This window comes from Myxine glutinosa, chromosome 3 (genome assembly GCF_964187855.1).
Source record: "Myxine glutinosa chromosome 3, kmMyxGlut1.1, whole genome shotgun sequence".
Lineage (NCBI taxonomy): Eukaryota > Metazoa > Chordata > Myxini > Myxiniformes > Myxinidae > Myxine > Myxine glutinosa.
The window spans coordinates 57,594,423-57,615,887 of NC_136263.1; the positions used below are offsets into that span (position 1 = coordinate 57,594,423).

The following is a 21,465-nucleotide window of genomic DNA, read 5'->3' on the forward strand; positions in this document are numbered from 1 at the left end:
AACATTGACACTCCTGATTCATACATGTACCTTTAATTTTTTTTATCCATCTTCAAGTTCTATAACCGCCCAAATAAATTTATATTGAATTACATGTTCTACATTATTTCTATTAAATGTTTTGGAGGATTGGTGAAGAGTGTTCGAATCATAAATATGTTATTATTGAAATCCTCATATGCCAAAACATATGGTTAGACACCAAAAACATCTTCCTATGTCCATTGGTTCAAATGTTATGGCATTTTACGTAAAAAAAAAAAGTCTGAAATTTGGTGGCCATCTTTGATTTTTGCTAATTTAGAGTATTTCTAGTGCTCTCATTTTGTTTCCAATGAATTGTTGACCCCTATATATGAGTTTAGATAAGATGGAATAAATATTGTATGACATTTGAATGAATAGTATAGTTAATTGGCAAATATTTTTTTGAGAAATTGAGGTTCGGTGGCAGCCATTTTGAAATTCAAAATGTAGGCTCTAAATGTTAATGGAAAAACTGCCACATCTTTTTCTTAATCAGTGAAATTTCTAGATGTGTTTAGACATGAGTGCCAATAATCTACCCCAAAAAATGACAAACCTGGAAAATGTTACATAAGCCGATAGACGAAAGTTTGCTGGGTCGGCGTCCCTCCAAGGCGGTCGCGAGTATGCAATACGTCTGGAGCAGACGCACAGAATGTGCGTACATATGTTTGGAAATGTTCACACCCCGTCCACGTATGGAGATCCGTAATGATCAGGCGTATGGTGTTTGTCTGGTTATTCGAGGTATGCAAAAGGGAAATGTCAAATGGCAAGAATTGCATTGCAGACTTTACAGGAGCAAAATGAAAACCGCAAAGCGTTCAAAACTTCCGCGCGCGTATATTACATTTCACTCTGCCCAGAGCTTCCAGCTCAAACTTTACAGCAAACCATCGGGTATCAAACCGTAACGTCCTGTCAGAACAGAACACGCAGGATGTTTGGAGACATCCGACTGTGGAAGTGCACAGGGGAAGATGAAATGAAGGGTGACATGGGGAGGAAGAGCTGCTCCATGGATGAATTCCAGCAAAAAGCACTTCATGTTGAGCAGCATTTGTAGAAGATTTCCATATAGTACAATACAATATGGTGGGGGAAGTGGTAGAAGGTTCTAGGGGGGGGGGCGGGGGGGGGGCAACACTTGTTATCCTTGTTCAAAAGGATGGAGAAGAAAAACCGAGACTGTTGTTTCTATGGACATGGTGATGTAAAAGTCATCCCAGTCCTGACTCGATTCGGAAGTTCGAGAGCCGGCCACTCATTAAAGTTTGCCTCTGCAGGAAGTGAACCATCTGACGAGCATATTGGATTCCACCGGAGAATTCTTACTCATAGCGAGTCGTTTCCACTACATGGTGTCCCTCCATTGACCTCGATGCCATTTTCCCACCTCTCCGACCTCGGCTGTTGAACGCAACGTTTTTGAGATTGGGGAAGTAAGAAAGGGAAAAGGAATCTTCTAAAATGTTCCAGCGTGGTGTGCAAAATGGCAAAATAAAAATCCAATCCGTCGCACAATGAAGCATCTTCACACTCACGACTTGCGTTCTGGGAGCAAGGGAAACATCGCTGGGATGTCAGCCCCTGGTGCGTCGGCCATACTCTGGTGCTTTGCATTGCAGGGAACGACCAGTTTTTCCATTTTTATTTTTATTTTATATTTTACTGTCAGATGAGAGTTTTTATTGTGTGAGAGATCGTGCACACTGCTGAGGTCACCTCCCATTCATGATGATGACCGAGGTGCCATTGGACAGGTGTCCCGGTTCTGAGGGACAACGCATGGCATGTGTTCCTGCTTCGACGCAAGTCCTCCCACCAAAGCCTAGGTGGTGTGTGTAGGCCTTGCTCTCGATACCGTAGCATCCATGGCGCAGCGCATAACCAGTGTATGTGCAAGGAGAACCTGCCTCAGGGGATCCTTGTGAAGTGTACCGCAGTGGGTATTCCGGAGAAGAAGAAGATGCTCTGTCTACCTCAATAGAGTCAAAAGTGAGCAAGCCACAGGCCTTCAAATCTTGTGGAGTCCCTGGCGAGCCCTTTCCTGCAGCAGCTGCTGTTCCAACCTGCAGTCCAAGGCTTCCATAGCGACAGTGGCGTTCTGGAGACCGTTTGAAGTCGTTCGGAGGTTGTTCACGCCGAGAACGGGCTGCAAATGAAGTGCGCTCGTTCGTGAACTTGGCGGACCCACCGCGTGCTTTGCTCATCTCGTGCATTTTCCGTGTGGGTGGTGCACATCGCTCCTCGGCCTTTATCAGTTGCTGCGTCACGTGGATGAGGCTCTCGATACGGCTCGGCTCGCCCGTGGCATCCATGGGCCGGCTCACGTGAAACGTCTCCACAGAGAAGTCTTCAGGTGCTTGAGGCTGCAAGGCGAGTCCTGTGCCAACGGCTCCTGTTTGCCCGTGCCACAGCCCTCCTCCTGCACCGCCTGCGTGCAGGCACACGGCACAGATATTGGCACAGTAGCATTGAAAGATAGCAACAAATGTGACCATGATCTTTTCACATTGTGAAAAGTTGTCCTATAAACGCATAAAAGCAAATCCTTGTACAGATTGAACATGTTAAATATTTCACCACAAACAAACATTCTTTTTTTCTTTTCAGAGGCAAGGCTCATGGAAGAGCAAGGTAGACGTGACAGTCAGACAAAACATCAAGGAAATGAACGAGCAGGATAGGAGGAAAGGTAGGAGGGGAACGAAACACTGAAACTAGGAAGCAAGATGGTAGGGTTAGGCAGGGTTAATGAAGATCATGGGTGAGGTTGGAGCATGACAAGAGGTGGCGGTACACTGCCTGCTTGAAACCATGGAGGGAAGATTGAGAGAGCACCGCGTCTGGAAGGAGGTTCCACAGACGGGAGAAGCGAGCATTAAAAGCATTGGTGTTTTTTTTTCATCCTCTGGAGTACAGAAATGTTTAAATTCTTATTAACCCAAAAATAAATTGGTACATCATGCAAGTGGGTCCATGTGTGGTTTGAAGCTAAGTGATAAATATCAGGAATGAAATGCATCCCACTAAGCAAAACAAGTTATGAGGATCTAAAGAAGACAGGAAGTCAGAATAGTGCGAAGCCTACAACGGACGAAACAAAACAGAGGAATGCTTAATAATAATAATCTAGAAAAACATTTTTAAATAGTCAGATTTTACAAAAGCCCTTGGCCCGGTTGCATGAAGCATGCTTAAGAAAAGATTTGAGGATGTACTTAAGTATTTCTTTAAATTTTCCCTAAAGGACATGATTAAGTTGAGGATGGTTGCATATACGAATATTCCCCGTCCTTAAACCCAAACCTTTGGGTTTCCAAAAGGCGCTCTTCATGGAAATTGGTCACGAAGACGACGTTTATCGCAGCGCGACGCCAGAGACTGGTAGAACAATGGCCTCGTTGGAAAAAATTCCCTCATCCGTAACCCATAAAGTGCTGGATTTACTGGTTAGGGTGCCTTCACATACACGGATTATTCTTACGAGTCCTTACGGATCGCCAACTCGTAGTCAATCGCAAGCATCCGTAAATAACGGAAGATGATTTTTGACATGTCAAAAGTTGTTGCGAGTTGTGACGAGTTATCTACGGATACCAGCGAGTTATTTACGGATGCTTGTGATTGACTACGAGTTGGCGATCCGTAAGGACTCGTAAGAATAATCCGTGTATGTGAAGGTTGCATTAGTGGAGCAGAAATGCTTTTTTGTCATAGGCTTTTCCCTACCAATTACAAACAAGCTTTCATAAGTTACCCGGGTATTATACTGTTGCGGTTTTGTAAATAAAGGCAACCCCCCCATAGTTAGTTACACCACAACATGTAGCCTCGCTTAGTTAGTTATTTCTTATTAAATGTGAAGTATAGTCTCCTTCCCAGTGTTAGTATGCGTTGAGGCAGGTAGAGTAATGGTAGGCCTCATTGAAGCCTAAAGTGCCTTGTCATGGGAATAGGACAGGCCTTGCAGGCCCGAGGGAGGAGCTGGAGGGCGTGGCCGGTGAGCAGCCAATGGATGCTGAAGGGAGTGGCCGAGGTTGACCAATAAGGGGCTGTCACGACACGTGACCCCAGGCGGCCAATGGAGGCCCGTGGAACATTCGAGTGGGGCTCCGGGGGGGCTATAAAACCCGGCCGGAACCCCCGCTCTCTCTCTGGATTCTCTGGCTCGGACTCTGCACTCTCTCTCTGCCCCGTCGCTCTCTCTGCCTGGACTCCCTGAATATACGTGCGCTCTGCCTCGCTGACCTTGAGATAGGCTCCTCGGATTCCTGCTACGTGCACGACTGTGATCAACGCCCCTGCCGCGAACATCCCCGACTGTAGTGTCCTGGGGTTGGAGCGATCCTTGGGGGTATCCGCCAAATGAGCCCGTCCAGGCAAACTGCATGAGCGGCCGCGCTTTGGGCGCATTCCCCTCTTCCTTCCCTTCCCCGAACGAATCTGAGGGCCCTTGTCTGGGAATGTAGGTAAGGCCGTTAAGATTCTTCGCTGTGTCCTTTTCCTGTGAATATTGTAATAAATCCTGTGGTTTGTTTCCAACCTGGCCATCATCGTCCTTTCACCATTGGCCTAGCATTGCACGAATTAAAACCGCTCGATCGGGTTAAATAGTGATTAACGGCACGAGTTACGCGATGCACAAACCGCTCCGGCGTTAAATACCAGCGTGACTCGTGCGAGGTTCAGTCCCTGTTCTCACGGCTGCGTGTGTCGAAGGTACTCGGGTCGTGACCGTTAACCCTTCCACGCGTAGCTGTGGGCTCGGCGGCTGGAATTGCTTAGCAATCCGTCCACCACGAGTGTAGTGTGGGTGGCGGCCTCGTGGACTCGGAGCTCGAGGGGGAGCAGGGCTTAACCCCCCCTCAGTACGTCGTCAAGCTTGAGATCCGCAACAATACGTTGTAAGAAAGGTCATGATTCGTTCTTTGGTTTGAGGTCAGGTTAAACTCATTTGCATACAAGTATCGATCATGATTGTGGTCCGAGGTGCTTTAAGGGTTCAGGAAAGATTTACCTTAAGGTGCATTTTTTCCTTAGCTAAGGATTTCCTTAAGGTTAAGGAAATCCTTAGGAGTCGTTGCCATGCTAGGCAACCAATCATATTAGAGATTGGACATCTCATCCAAAAGCAAGAACGTGTAATGAATGTGTCAGGAACACTTGATGAACACGTGAACTTGTTATATGTTGCATGGGGAATCCGTGCTTCCAGATGGAAGAGGAATAAAGTGAATCTTGTATAAAATTCATTTGATTCTCATCCCATGAGCATTTTTTTGTAAATGTGTTAGTGTGCAGTAAATGTTTGGAAACTTTACGAGGAATGGTGAAAGTGTGAAATTATAAAAGTGAAATACGAGTGGGAAACAACAAACAAAATATTCTGGATGTCAAGAAAGAGTGAAAATTATGTAAGTATCAGTCTCCTGCGTCGCGTGGCGATAATCGCCCTCTTTGTGACCAGTTTCCATGAAGAGCACCTTCTGGAAACTCAAAGGTTCATGTTCAAGGATGTCCTGAAGGGAAAATTTAAGGATATCCTCAAATTTTTCCTCAAGGATGCTTTATGGAACTGGGCCATAACGTACACCCACCTTCAGTGGCGGAGGGAATAAAAGGGTGAATGAGAATGAAATACATTTTACACAAGAATCACTTTATTCCTCTGTCTGGAAGCACGTGTTCCCCATGGAACATATTACGAGTGTCATTTAAACGTACGTGTTCATTACGTGTTCTTGCTTTTGGACGAGGCGTTCTATCAGATCCGGATCTTCACAAAAATTAAATCGATCGATCTTCCTTGTCACACACCCAACCTGTGCACCACATTTCGTCCAACTCCGTCCACACCTTTTTGAGATATCCTGCTAAATATAGCTTTTGGTCCTATCCCTCAATGGTGAAGAATCACTTTAAAAATTCTAGTATCCGGATCCGGATCTTCACCAAAATCGAATCATTTCGGCCGTGTAACATACACAACCTGTCCACCGAATTTTGTCCAAATCCGTCTACAACTTTGAGATATCCTGTTCACAGACACACAGACTGACAGGCAAACAGACAGACAGACAGGGGTGAAAACATAACCTCAGCTTCGGTGGCAGAGGTAAAAAGGATGAAGAAGAAACTTACTACAGAACTAAGGATCATCTTTTGCTCAAAAAAGCCATAGGCTACTCAAAAAACGCAAAACAACTAGAACAACACTCGGTAAAGCGTATATCTCCGCCATGCTGAACAGTTTACATTTTATATCCCGGAGCTTAACCCGGATCGGGATCCGGACCATAACCAAAATCTAACCAATTCACTCTCGTCACACACAACCTGTCCACCAAGTTTTGTCCGAAACCTTTAGGATATCCTGCTAACAGACAAACAAACATAAACAGTGGTGAAAACATAACCTCCGTCCACCCTCGTTGGCGGAGGTAACAAGACGCAGCAAACTGCCAACAGCATGGATAGACCACAAGAAGACATTAGATATGCACATCCCACACTCATGGGTCATACAATTCATGGAACTGTACAAAATGGACCAAATACAATTGGCTTGATCGAATCAAAAACGAAACGATGGAGCACACACAGCCTTGATAACACAGTCACTCGGAAGTAACAATTCAAGTACGGGATGTTAAAATAAAATGATACATTTTCTTTGGAGATGATGCATCCCCTCTACTCTTCTGCTTATCTTTGAACCCCTCATGTAAAACGATCAACAACCAAGGATGTGCATATTATTGAATCCAGCTCTAAACACAGTCTTCCATTTCTAGTTCTACGATCTGCAGATGCGGATTTGTGGCGCTCAGCAAAAACTACTACAGTAGGTTTTCCGGGTAGGATTATTAAGCGTCCACCTGCTGTATCTGTCAATTTTACAAATGTCAAACATTACCATGTTAACCGAGTCCTTGGGAGTTCATTGATGCCGGACGTCTTTGTACATGTTTTTGTTACCGGTTCATGTTTTCACAATGTCGAAACGGTATTGATTTGTTCCTCCTTTGGTTTCCTCGGACTCCAACTCTGCTCCCTGCCCTTGTCCTTCACCGCACAGCTGTTGGTTTAGCTATTGCAAACGTCTATTGTGTTGTAACCCTTTACATCTTCATGCATTTCTGGAGTGTTAATCGTTCGAGTTACACGTTATTGGTTCCTCCCCACTTCCAATACCTACAACTTTTTTTTTTCCTCTTACCATTCTATCTATTTAGTTAGTGTCTTACCTCTATCAAATAAATATATATTTTTAAAAACCCAAAATACATGACGATTCTCTTTCAAAATGTCTGGCTTCTCTTGCCATCTGCTTTTCTTTCCCCTCCCCTCCTCCTCGTCTCCATCTTTCAATTCCTACTTTTCTCTCAAAAGCTTTCCTCATTATTCATTCCTTCTCATATATTTTTAATCAACCTTTCAATGCTTTCCTCTCCTCAATTCTCTCTTCTTCCATTATTTCATGCAAGTGACCGAGGTCATGCGGTCTCCTCAACCAAGTTATGGTGAATCCTTTGCTGTGTATTCGTACCCTTACCCCCCTCCTCATACAAGCCATAACAAACCCGAAAACCAGATTGGAGTGCATCGACGATCCACATCAAACTTGACAGAACTAGAGCAATTTTCACGTAATGAATGGGTAAAGATCTCACCATCTCACTGTGCAAAGCTGGTAGAGACCTACTGCCCAAAAGCACTCACCGCAGTCCTTGCTACAAAAGGTGTTTCCATGAAGTACTGAACTAAGGGCAGAATACTTTTGCAACCAGTGAATTTTGATTTGTACATGTTTTTAGCAGGTATTCCTGGCATGTAACCTCCTTCAACTATAACAGTGTTTAGTTTGATCTCTTCAGTTAGGAATAAAAAAAAATTCATTTGGAAAAATTGTTTCAACACAAGTCGTAATTCACATAAATGTGACATTATTGGTGGGGGTGAATACTTTTGCAGACAACTGTAAGTACAGTGTTTCTTTCCTCTTAGCATTCAATAATCCTACTTTTCTCCTCAAAAGTAGTGCGTGGCCGCATTGCAGGACCACGCGTCTGTCCTTCCCATCAATGCAAACCATCTATCCTCCACACCCCGCATGCAAGCCTCTACAGCTTTTATCTCCAGTAGGTTTTACCAAACTACGTATCTACGTTTACCAAACTCCTCAACCCACGCTCCCACCTCCCCTGCCCGTAACCCCACAATTTCTGTCCAAATCCTCTCCTTCTGCCTTGCTCCACTACAACTCCCTCTACCACCCTTCTCATATCTAGCCATGCAACCCCCAACCCTCTCCATCTGGTCCACTAACATCAGAGGCTAACGATCCAATGTCATGGATCTCTCCCTACAGGTTACTGCCTCATCTCCATATGTTGTCTGTTAAACAAAATGTTATTTTACAAGATATCCCAGAGTCCCTCATCTCCTTCCCTGGCTAACTCTAATCTCTGACGATCAGTTTGGATTCCTCCCAGGTATTTCCACCTTGGACATGCTGTTTCTGCTATGTCAGCATTGGAAATATGTTCTTAACTCAAACCAGAGATTGAGGGCTACCTCTCTGGACATCTCCCATGCATTCGATTTTGCGATTTTGTCTGGCACCCTGGTCTGACTTACAAATTGTCTGTTTATGATATCCAGAGTTCTCTTTGAGATGGAATATCGCATTTCCCATATGCTCGTAAGCAGTGGGTTGCTTTGGATGGAATTTGTTGCATGTTTTATCTCTAGAGGCATTCTGGCACTACTGTATTCATGTTCTTGATACACATCAATGACAGGTTTTTGTTACTGGAAGATCCATTGTATCACTTAGACCTCGCTCTTTGCAGAAGAGTTCCACACCCTTCTGCCAAGAAGGCTGTGAAAGCATTCCTCTGATCTGGAGACGATGAATTGGTCATTTACCTGGAACACATCTTTGAGTACAGGAAAGACTGATTTTCCACTTTTTCCCTCCATAAAGACAGGAAGGGAAATGCAGTAATATATTTTTGTAGTAGTCCTCTGGGAGAGGTACACTACATGACCAAAAGTATGCGGACACCCCTTATAATTAGTGGATTCGGCTGTTTCAGCCACACCCATTGCTGACAGGTATATATAATCAAGCACACAGCCATGCAATCTCCATTGACAAACATTGGCAGTGGAATGGGCTGTACTGAAGAGCTCAGTGCCTTTCAACGTGGCACCGTCATAGGATGCCACCTTTCCAACAAGTCAGTTCGTCAAATTTCTGCCCTGCTAGAGCTGCCCAGGTCAACTATAAGTGCTGTTATTGTGAAGTGGAAACATCTAGGAGCAACAACAGCTCAACCGCTAAATGGTAGGCCACACAAGGTCACAGAACGGGACTGCCAGGTGCTGAAGTGCGTAGAGCGTAAAAATAGTCTGTCTTCGGTTGCAACACTCACTACCCAAGTTCCAAACTGCCTCTGGAAGCAACATCAGCACAACAACTGTTCGTCGGGAGCCTCATGAAATGGGTTCCCATGGCTGAGCAGCTGCACACAAGCCTAAGATCACCATGTGCAATGCCAAGCGTCAGCTGGAGTGGTGTAAAGCTCGCCGCCATTGGACTCTGGAGCAGTGGAAACACGTTCTCTGAAGTGATGAATCATGCTTCACCATCTGGCAGTCCGACGGACGAATCTGGGTTTGGCGGATGCCAAGAGAACGCTACCTGCCCGAATGCACAGTGGCAACTGTAAAGTTTGGTGGAGGAGGAATAATGGTGTGGGGCTGTTTTTCATGGTTCGGGCTGGGCCCTTTAGTTCCAGTGAAGGGAAATCTTAACGCTACAGCATACTTTGACATTCTAGACGATTGTGTGCTTCCACTTTTGTGGCAACAGTTTGGGGAAGGCCCTTTCCTGTTTCAGCATGGCAATGCCCGATGCGCAAAGCAAGCTCCATACAGAAATGGTTTGTTGAGATCGGTGTGGATGAACTTGACTGGCCTGCACAGAGCCCTGACCTCAACCCTATCGAACACCTTTGGGATGAATTGGAACATCAACTGTGAGCCAGGCTTAATCGCCCAACATCAGTGCCCGACATAACTAATGCTGTTGTGGCTGAATGGAAGCAAATCCCCGCAGCAATGTTCCAACATCTAGTGGAAAGCCTTTTTTTTGTATACTGAATCGAGGCTCGTGAAAGAGCTAACATTTATTTCACAAACAAATCCCCAGAAGAGTGGAGGCTGTTATAGCAGCAAAGGGGGGAAAAACTCCATATTAATGCCCATGATTTTGGATTGAGATGTGTGATGTTCAGGTGTCCACATACTTTTGGTCATGGAGTGTATTTTCTCTGCTGGGCCTCACTATCAGTTATAACCTCTCCTGGGAAGATCATGTCTCAAAGCTGGCCTCCAAAGGCAGCAATCACCTGGAAATTACTTGTAGTGCAAAGTCCTTCTGGAATCCTCAGCGTATAACAGTAGACAGAGCCTCCCTCCTTAGCATCATGGAAAATGGCTCCTTCCTGTGGACTGGTGCTGCTACTTCCAAACCTCACCCCCCCTCCCCCCACCCACCCCTCTCCCCAATGAAGCCCTGGAATACAAGGCCCTCAATGTCATTGGAATCTCACGTCAGGAAGCTGGTCTGCTTCTTGCTCACAATTGGCAGGTTGGTGGCCTTGGTTTATTTTACTGGCTCTAATATGGACAAACTCCACCTGCCCTCTTGCCTTTATGCACAGTCCCAGCCCCAACCCCTCCAAGTGACATGCGTTCTGTAAGAAATCCTTTCGTTGTCACCCTCTCCAAGTCTAAACTCAATGCTCATCTCCATTCATTTGTACCCACTTATCTTGCTTGTGGAATGATCTTCCTGAGTCAATTATCTGGAGCCTTTCCCAACAGGATTTAAAATATTACCTACTGCTACCTACGGTCTCTCCCATTTCCACAACTGATGACCACTGAGACCTAGTTCCAACCTTTCTCCTGCAATTCCTCTCCTCGTGTTGTGGTTCAATGTTTGTTGTTATCCTACTGTTTTCCCTTTTCTCCCTCATATGTAGATCCATTAACCCCCGTTTTTTTACTCTTCCGTGAGCCTCCATACCTGCATATACAAAAGCCACATGTTTACAAGAATGATCTAAAACTTTGTGCAAAAAAACAAACAAACTGGTAAACAAAACTCTAAATGATAATGAAATGCAATTTAGACTTGATGAGCATGTTAGGAGCAGGCAGGGCAAGGGGTGTTCACAGGATCTATACTATAAAAGGAGCCGTCCATGCATGCGAGTGAGTTCCACCCATTGGTTGGACAGTTTGCCTGACTCCACCCACAATTTCTAAACTAAGGCCGTCAATTTAGGAATCCTTTAGAACCCTCTATAATTACCTTTTAGAACCCCATAGAAACCTTTACAATTACCTTTTCTCTCAAGCAGCACTTTTACTGCAGAGGTTATGCAGGTTTGTTATTATTATACAACGCCACCCCCTATTCCATCTCCAGGCACTGCATTAAGTCATCGCCAGACACCGAAAGGCCTTCGGCACCCGGCGATGACGCACACCTAAAGGGAGTACTCAGTTTTCACTCAGTTTGTTTTCTTGTTTGTCCGGGAAATATCTCAACCATCCTTTGAGCTAGGAAGCTGAAATTTGGGCACAATAGTGAACAAGTGCTCTCTGACCGTTCAAATGTTGTGTTTGTGTCCTTCCCCCTCTCTCCCCATCTTGTCTACCGCTCCCGATGTTATTTGTTTTGTGTGTCTGTTTGTCTTTCTGTGTGATTAATGTTCGCTCTTTCACGAGCCTCGATCTTGTATACAAAAAAAAAAAGAAAAAGAAAAGAAAAAAAAAGAAGTGCTTTGGCAAAAGCAGTATTTTTTTTTTTGATTAACTAATTAATTGATTAATTACTTAATTATTATCGATTAATAAGTACTTATTTATTTTCTTTCTCATCTGGGCAATATCTTAGGCACCTTTTGAGTGAGGAACCTGATATTTGGACACGACAATGACCAAGTGATTTGGCCATAAAGGATATTTTTGTTTTATTAATTATTTGATTAATTACTTGAATTTTCAAAAAGGTACAGATTGGGATGAAACTGTGGTGGTTTAGGTATGCTACTAGCCAATTGATTAATGAATTAATTACTTTACAATTATTATTAATTTATTTTAATTACACAATTAATCAATCAATTATTGTACACCGCTCCCTCCCAATTCCAACTCATGCGCTGCACAGTGGCATGGAAGGCACCCCGGCAATGTCTCGTGCTGGAGGACATGTTATTTATTCACTTATTTAGCTTGTTTATTGTGTACTTTGAATGTAGTTCGACTCATTTCCGACTGTTTTCTCTTAAAATTGTGATGGTTATCTGTGAAGTCGTTGAAAGCATGATAGGGGTGCAGAAATGCGTTACATATTCTGCTGTTTCGACGTGGGAATGCCCGTTTGCTAGTATGAGCAGGAAGAGGGTGAGAGTAAAGATGGGACAACTTTGGAAGGGGAGGGTTTGAAGACTATCGGTGGGAGGGGGGCATGAGGGGTTTTGAAGGGTTGAGTGTGGGGAGGTGATCGATGCCTTAGGGTTTGGAAGGGAAGCGTGAGGACTTGGGGTGGGAAGATGGCAGGGAGAGCAAAAGTGGCACAGAGTTGGGAGGTGGAGGCTCAGGCTTTTTTGTTGAGTTGTCGGAATTGCATGTGTAAGTTTGCTCACAGAAAAAATGTAACGGTATGTGTGTATGTCTGTAGGGGGTTGATGCAGTCACCCAAAAGGTAATTTTCTAGTGTTCTTAAAACACCAGCACAATGGAGACATTGAGAAAGAGACATTTACAAGAATGATCGAAAACTTTATATGGCTATCTTAACCCATAGATTTAATTAGGTGCACTGAACAACAACTGGAGGATTGGTTTTGTGGGTGAAATCTCAACAGGTCATCGAATATAATTTGTACATGAGCATAAAGAGAGCATACCTGAAACTGCATCCTTAGCTGAAGTTGCTGGAAATTTCGAAGAACAATTACGATTAGAAAATGCAACACCTGAAAAATGATGGCATGGAATACAGGCGAAACAACTGCAAAGACGTAGAAAAAAAACAAAAAACAGAATAACGAATGTCAAAAATTGAAGAATGCCAAAAGAGCAGAGAGATTGAGGATGGATAAGAAAGGCTCACTGTAATGGCCAATAAGAGGGCAGCTGAATTGGGATGGAGAATGACTCGTAATAAATGCCCAAGATCAAGGACACTTCACGAAAGGCTTTAAGAGAACGGGAGGACTGAATCAATTGGACAAGTTCAGGTTCTGCGCGATCGAAATAGAAAAAGACAGTCACCTTCTTCCAGGATGCAAAACACTCGTCACGCTTGCTCCTTGTAACCGAAGACGGCCATTCAGATGTGACTTGTAAACAACGTGGGAACAGGTGCATTTGTTTATAGTGCAGGAGCTGCCAAAGCAGGCAGGAACCACACTCGGATAACTCGATTACTCTTCATGAAAGACACCGTGGGATGTTTAACGTCCAACAACGACTAATGCTGGCAGATGGGTCCTTAACGATAACGGTCAGAGATAAAAAGGACGCCATTGATAAATTGAGGTATCTATACCCAACGACTTTCGTGCAAACTATAATCATAAAGAGCTGAAGTGGTTTTGGGGTTCAGTGACAATCCTTAAAAGAGCCCTTGGAATTGAAGATGCTACAAAGTGGAACGCCTGGAAAGATTCCTTTGCTTAAGCTTGAAAACAATTGCAACTTAGTCCTCGAAACACACACCTACAAGATTAAGATAGATATTTTAGGGCCTGGGAGTATCGGAAGGCTTCGTTCCACCTCCGGCTACCCACCTTAGGAGATCGATGGGACAGATGTTCCAATTTAAAAGGGTCTGCAGGTGGTAATCATTTAATACCGAAAACCATTTTGCATGTTATTATATACTGCCTGTAGGATGGTTTAACAGACAAAAACTGTTCCGCTACTTGCGGCTTGCATACAGGGCATGTCCGCCTCTATATAGGCCTTAGAGTCTTATCGGGTTGGTCCACTTGGCGTTCCCATCTAAGCACTTAGCTCAGGAAGCTGGGATCCCAGGTTTCCATGTGGAAGTGGTTTGTCCATTGTCTCGTTATAATTCATGCACAGGTACAGCGTCTCATATTATCCTCGTCCCTCGTGCAATAATTGTTTGTCTTCAAGCTGCTAAAATATGGCTCGTCATGCTCAGAACAAGCCAGATTGTTTTACATATTATATAAATGTCCAAAATACTGTAGTCTATCTTTTTTGCCATATATCTGAATCTCATTACACACTCTTCTGCTGCTCATATTACGGTGAAAAGCAAGAAGGGTGTTGGGTGTTGTATTAAGGGACACATCATCTGCCAGAGACATCAAGTCGGTTTTTTTTCATTCCTATGCAAGTCGCACGTGCAAGTTAAATAGCCCAAGGTGTCCATGTACATGTACATGTGTAAAGGCAGTGCACTAACCCGCAGCCAGCTGGAAGCTTTGGGGGGGCGTTGCAAGCACAGTCCCCAGGCCATGGCGCTGCTCGCAACTGGCCTGCAGACTCGGAAAGAGTGCGGGCCTTGCGAGGTGCCACCGGCAATCGCCCTCGGGAGTGGGGGCCACAGGGAGTGGGAAACGTGAGTTTGGAGTCTCGTACGGAGAGCACGCTGGGAAGCTGGGCTCGCTGGTGGACGAGAAATGTGCGTCTTCATACGTTGGGGCCTCCCTGTTGGGCCAGGACAGTTTGGGTGGACAAAGTGGGTTGGGGTGAGTGTGGCAAAGAGACAGGAAGACAGACAGGAAGACACACAGGGGCAAAAAAAAGAAGAGGCATACAGGAAGAAAGAAACCTGAGGTATATCAGGAGGAACAGGTGCAATAGTAAACAACACTAATGAAACCAAGATAATGGCCGTAACAATATTGTCATGATTCAGAAGTAATTTCATCAGTGCTGCCAAGGCGGTCTCTCCGTAAGGGTTATGGTCGGTGGTTTGCCGTTGCCTTCGCATCAGTCAATCAGTGCAAGAAACTTGGAATCTGTTCAGGGTGCCGGCGATCACTCGCCTACTCTTCTCAGGATACGCCGAGGGAACTTTAGCGTCCATCAAAGGCTAATGCTGGCAGGTGGGTCCTCCAGTTTAAGCATATTATTTTGCTAAATCCTTTTAAAATGCTGAAGGTCAAGCAAGGAAGCAGCGCACACCACTTTAAAGTCTTCGGTTTGACTTAGCCGGGGTTTGAACTGCCAAGCCAGACTTAAAGCAGACACTCTATCCATTACACTAGGAAGCCTGCTGTAGGCCTATACAAAAATGGATATCAATTGGTTGGAATGTGTTTGCAACTACAACAGAGTCTGATTAATTTATTTATTTGAAGAATATATTACTATAATTCACCAAATGTCCGTCTGTCCGTTCCTTAACCGATCCGTAAAAAAAATCCGATCTGCAAAATCCGAAACTGATCCGCAAAAAAAACCGCAAAAACGGCTCAACCGATCGCAACGATATTTTGGATGGTATTTCTGGGAACCCTGGGAGTAAAATAGGCTATATTGTTTTTCCAATTTTTCCAAACACGATGGAATAATATTTACCGATATGAACAGTGATGTGGCTTTTGTTGAAATTCTACGTACCAGGAGAGAGTAGATCGACTCCTGACGAACTCTTCCTCTATAAACGTGCGGCTCCGAAGTAACACGGCAGCGTGTGCAAAACGACTGAGAAACAGGTGAAGCAGCCGCTTCCGTGTTACAGATTCGGTGCGCACTCTTCACACATAAACGTGCGACTGAGAAAGACGTGTAGCGGCCGCTTCCGTTTTGCAGAATTCAATCTTTTTTCAAAATGAGCGCCATGTAGTTTAGATTTTGATGATTTGCGTGTGATATGATTCAACGGATGTTTATATGAATCGTTTAAACTAAAAAAAGCCTTCAATTTCTGATGTTTTTCCTTTGAATTTGGGCTGCCCAATTGAAGCCCCGCCCATAGGGCGGGTATCGTTGCTAGTAAAAATAATTTGGGAAAGTGCATTCTCATCGTCCTCGGCACTGATGAAACAGCTTTTTAATCACCTCGTTTTACATTGGATGGGCGAGCAAATGCTCATTGGAAAGTCGACAAAGTGAACCGAGCAAAACTAACTGGAGCGAAGACTATGGCACGTCGTCACAAAATCCTTACTCTTCTCACGTACAGCAAAGTTCAAAGATAGCAAAGGGTTCGACCAATAATGCCCCAATATAACAAGCGTTACGCCTAGGTCCACTGTCGGTGAAGTGATGTGAGTTGACAAAGTGGAAGACGCAGGAAACATGGAAGAGTCGATAATATTTGCGAGTGGGTTGGAGACACACCCACAAACCAGATTAGAAGTTAGTAGTTCGTTTATTTTTCAAGATATGCCGCTCACAAGGTTCAGACATATATGGTGGCGGACATCTTGGATTTTGACGTGGCGATCCAATTTTCAATAGCGTTCTTCCTTATGCCTAGATACACCCACACACCAGATTAGAAGTTGGTACTTCGGTTATTTTTCAAGATATTCCGCTCACAAGGTTCAGACATACATGGCGGCGGCCATCTTGGATTTTGACGTGGCGACCCAATTTTCAATAGCGTTCTTCCTTATGCGTAGATACACCCACACACCGGATTAGAAGTTAGTAGTTCATTTATTTTTCAAGATATTCCGCTCACAAGGTTCAACGCACGCACGCACGCACACACGCACGGACGGGCGGACGCACACATGGACGGAGGGGAAAGCCATAGTCCCCCTTTCGCTCCGCGGTGCGACGGGGGACAAAAATTTGAGTTAATTTTCTTTTTCTGTTTTGAGCCCTATGACCCTAATAAACCAGGGGTCAAATCCCAAAGAAATCGTGAGACATTTCATGCCTCTCCCAATGTTCATTGCACATTCAAGTTTGATTAAAATATGCTTTAAAATGTTCACGTAATTGCATTTTTTGCTTTTTGACCTTGTGACCCCAACCCAGGGCCTGAGGAGGTGGAGTCAAAATGATACTGCTCTCGCACAGACCTTCTTGCCATGTTGTGATCACAACGACCAAATCTGGTGAATTTCTGTACAACTCCTTAGGAGGAGATAGCGTGATGGACAGATGGACAATGACAGACAGAGTCAATTTCAATATGTCCACACCCCCGACAATGCCGCGTTTTTTAATGTAAGTGTGGGGGTAATAAAACCTCTGAATAAATATGGAGTGGAACTTTATTTTACTCTAAGGAGCATTGTACATATCAAAGCAGCTCCATAAAGGGGGAAAACCTTTTTTTCCACAGGAATGTCAAATGTCACATTAGTGTCGAGGGAATGACAAGATAACCAATTTTTTTTACTGCCCTATTTAAATAAATACAAGTGTATTTAACAAGGTATTTGGATGTTTCACACTACTGTTGATTTATTCTAGCTTTGCCAATGGTTACTTTTGATGGTTCAAAGGAGCCATGGCCATGGGAACTACTGACCCTTGAATAAAACACTCCGATGGAACTCGGCTAGCTAATCAGAATGCACAAAACTTGAATTTTTGCACATCTTCCATAAATAATATCGCTTGTACAGTATAAAAAATGATGGGTTGATGAAGCATAAGACAGGGCGCGTTACCCATGCGAGAGGGGAAATCCATGCCCAGCAGAGAAGACACAATGTGGAGGAGACGAGTTCGTGCTCGGATCTTCCTCCCAGGTATGATCACGTTCAAAAAGAGGTCCCTACAGGTGAACATGAGGAGGTTTATAAAGAAAGAGAGGAAGAGGAGGATATAAATTAAATAATTTAATTTCGTCTCATACCATACTCTACACGCAGGGCCAGGTGATGCTTGAAGCAAAATCATCACAATAAATACACACTCTGCGGTTTGCCGTTGCCTTGCTAGTGGCAGACAGGGCAGGAATTTGTAATTTGGCTAAGGTGCCGGCAACTACTCGCCTACTCTTCATCGAAAGACACCGTGGGATGTTTGACACCCACCAACTGATGCTGGCAGACCGGACACCTGCCCTAACGTCCATCCAGGGGATAGGGCATGCTTTTTCGGCAACATTCCTCCTGTGAAGCGCAGGTCGAACAGTTTAAATTCAAGTCAACAATCGACCCCAGGATAGATGGCTCAACGGCATGTCCATTAGCTCCAGGCTATCCTGTTTGACAATAAATTGCGAAACGACAGGAAATAAAGGCATTTTCGGGGAGAAAAAACAAAGGGGATAGTTAAATGGTGCAAATTAATCAACAAGATACATGCGAGTGAAATAAATAAAGGGAGTCATGAGAGAGCGGAAATGATGGATGGATGAAGTACAACTAGATAATGCGACAGGGAAACCTGAACAAAAATGCCTGTGCATTGTGGAGAGGAAATGTACGCATACAGGGGGAGGACACAGGTAAAGATTGCGGAGATTGAGATTGAGAGGACAACAAGTCAAAAGGACAATGCGTAGACACAGGCAAAGATAGCGGAGATTGAGATTGAGAGGACAACAACTCAAAAGGACAATGCGTGGACACGGGTAAAGATTGCGGAGATTGCGATTAAGAGGACAAAAACTCAAAAGGAAAATGCGTGGACACAGGTAAAGACTGCGGAGATTGAGATTGAGAGGACAACAACTCAAAAGGACAATGCGTAGACACAGGTAAAGATAGCGGAGATTGAGATTGAGAGGACAACAACTCAAAAGGACAATGCGTGGACACGGGTAAAGATTGCGGAGATTGAGATTAAGAGGACAAAACCTCAAAAGGACAATGCGTGGACACAGGTAAAGACTGCGGAGATTGAGATTGAGAGAACAGCAACTCAAAAGGACAATGCGTGGACACAGGTAATGATTGCAGAGATTGAGATTGAGAGGACAACAACTCAAAAGGACAATGCGTGGACACGGGTAAAGATTGCGGAGATTGAGATTGAGAGGACAACAACTCAAAAGGACAATGCGTGGACACAGGTAAAGATTGTGGAGATCGAGATTGAGAGGACAACTCAAAAGGACAATGCGTGGACAAGTTTGCGGAGATTGAGATTGAGAGGACAACAACTCAAAACGGACAATGCGTGCACAAAGGTAAAGATTGCATAGATTGAGATTAAAAGGACAACAACTCAAAAGGACAATGCGTGGACACAGGTAAAGATTGCGGAGATTGAGATGGAGAGGACAACAACTCAAAAGGACAATGCGTGGACACAGGTAAAGATTGTGGAGATTGAGATTGAGAGGACAACAACTCAAAAGGACAATGCATGGACACAGGTAAAGATTGCGGAGATTGAGATTGAGAGGACAACAATTCAAAAGGACAATGCGTGGACACGGGTAAAGATTGTGGAGATTGAGATTGAGAGGACAAAAACACAAAAGGACAATGCATAGACACAGGTAAAGATTGCGGAGATTGAGAATGAGAGGACAACAACTCAAAAGGACAATGCGTGGACACAGGTAAAGATTGCGGAGATTTAAGATTGAGAGGACAACAACTCAAAAGGACAATGCGTGGACACAGGTAAAGATTGCGGAGATTGAGATTGAGAGGACAACAATTCAAAAGGGCAATGCGTGGACACAGGTAAAGATTGCGGAGATTGAAATTGAGAGGACAACTTAAAAGGACAATGCATGGACACAGGTAAAGATTGCGGAGATTGAGATTGAGAGGACAACAACTTAAAAGGACAATGCATGGACACAGGTAAAGATTGCGGAGATTGAGATTGAGAGGACAACAATTCAAAAGGGCAATGCGTGGACACATGTAAAGATTGCGGAGATTGAGACTGAGAGGACAACAACTCAAAAGGACAATGCGTGGACACAGGTAAAGATTGCAGAGAATGAGATTGAGAGGACAACAACTCAAAAGGACAATGTAACAGCGTGGAAGTTCTGAGCCTTCTGGCTTCGATATCTGCGTTCTGGCATCATGTCTGCGATATCTGCGTTCTGGCATCATATCTGCGATATCTGCATTCTGGCATCATATCTGCGATATCTGCGTTCGATATCTGCATTGTGAGTGCACAATATATAAGACTATGGAGTGCATCTGCTGGTATGGTACATATGGACGTGTGTATGTAGCTAAACGCCTGGTAGATGTACGTACATGTGGATACGGTGAGAGGCGTGCCCTGTTCCGTGCCCTATGCACACGAGGTTTGTTGGCTCTTCGAGGCTCCGACACTCCGCCCGTTGTACTCACGAGCTCCGGGAGACTTTTTCGGGCCGTGATTTGATCTAGCGATAGCTGGAGCTGCTTGTATTCTATGTTGCTGTGGCATAGCAGAAAAAGATTGATATTCACATTTGCAGATTTCAAGTAAAATCGGTTGAGTCGTGTCAAGTTCTCATTTATTACATAATGAGAAGTGCGGTGTCTGTCCGTGTGTTTGTGCGTTCAGTTGGCTCCAGTTACAGGTGGCCACTTCTGCTTTTCAAAAGCTCCACACGCAGGCAAAGCTCAACATTCAACCAAAGGTAATGCATGATACCAAACGTGTTACATTTTAAATGTATAAATACGACATGGAATCACTGTTTATTAACATCACGACCTCGGCTGACAAGATGGATACACAAGATGGAGACCTCGGTACACACACTCACCTCTAAGCTGTCTAGCCTGGGTTTGAATCTTGGCCCAGCAAGAAACTGTCATCCCGGTGTTTCACAGACAGGGTGATTCACCAATGCGTGTGCCATCCCTCCGCTAAACGCTAAATTTGGCTTCCCATCTACTGACATTAGTTTGTGGACATTAATGTTCTCCACGGTATCCTTCCTGAAGAGTATAGGTGAGCTATTGCTGGTACCATGGCCAAATTACAACTTATTGCTCGTACTACTGCTGGGAAGGCAATAGCAAACCACCGAGTATAATCTTTCTCAGGAAGCTACTTTGGTGGCACTGACGCTCAGTGATAGAAGTATGCTCAACATTTAAAAAGGATAGATCACGGATATATAAAAAGAGGAAGGGGGAGAGAGGGGAGGGGGAGAGAGAGGGGAGGTGGAGGGAGAGGAGAGTCGGGGAGAGAGACGAGGGGAAGAGAGGGGGGAGGGGAGAAAGAGGGGGAGGGGACGAGGGAGGGGAGGGAAAGAGAGGGGAGGTTGGGGAAGAGAGCAGGGAGTGTGGGAGAGAGAGGGGAGACGGGAGGGGAGACGGGAGGGGAGATGGGAGGGGAGAGAGAGAGGAGTAGGGTGGTGAAAAGAGAGGTTGGGAGGGAGATGAGAGTCAGGGAGAGAGGGGGGGTGAGGAGAGTCAGGGAGAGAGGGGGAGGGAGAGGAGAGTCAGGGAAGAGAGGGGAGAGGAGAGAAAGGGGAAG

General features: G+C 44.7%; 1 protein-coding gene across 1 annotated transcript in view; it reads right to left on the minus strand.

Annotated features, from left to right (window-relative positions):
- Nucleotides 1-309: 309 nt before the first annotated feature.
- The window catches only part of LOC137423501 (single-minded homolog 2), a 169,788-nt gene continuing 148,632 nt past the window's right edge, over nt 310-21,465 (minus strand). Inside the window, exons 9-12 of the mRNA XM_068110743.2 lie at nt 20,247-20,412; nt 17,736-17,842; nt 14,561-14,805; nt 310-2,464 (exon numbers count right to left, since the gene is read on the minus strand). Coding sequence (XP_067966844.1) covers nt 1,749-2,464; nt 14,561-14,805; nt 17,736-17,842; nt 20,247-20,412 — 1,234 coding nt within the window. The 3' untranslated portion in view covers nt 310-1,748. The remainder of the gene's footprint in view (nt 2,465-14,560; nt 14,806-17,735; nt 17,843-20,246; nt 20,413-21,465) is intronic.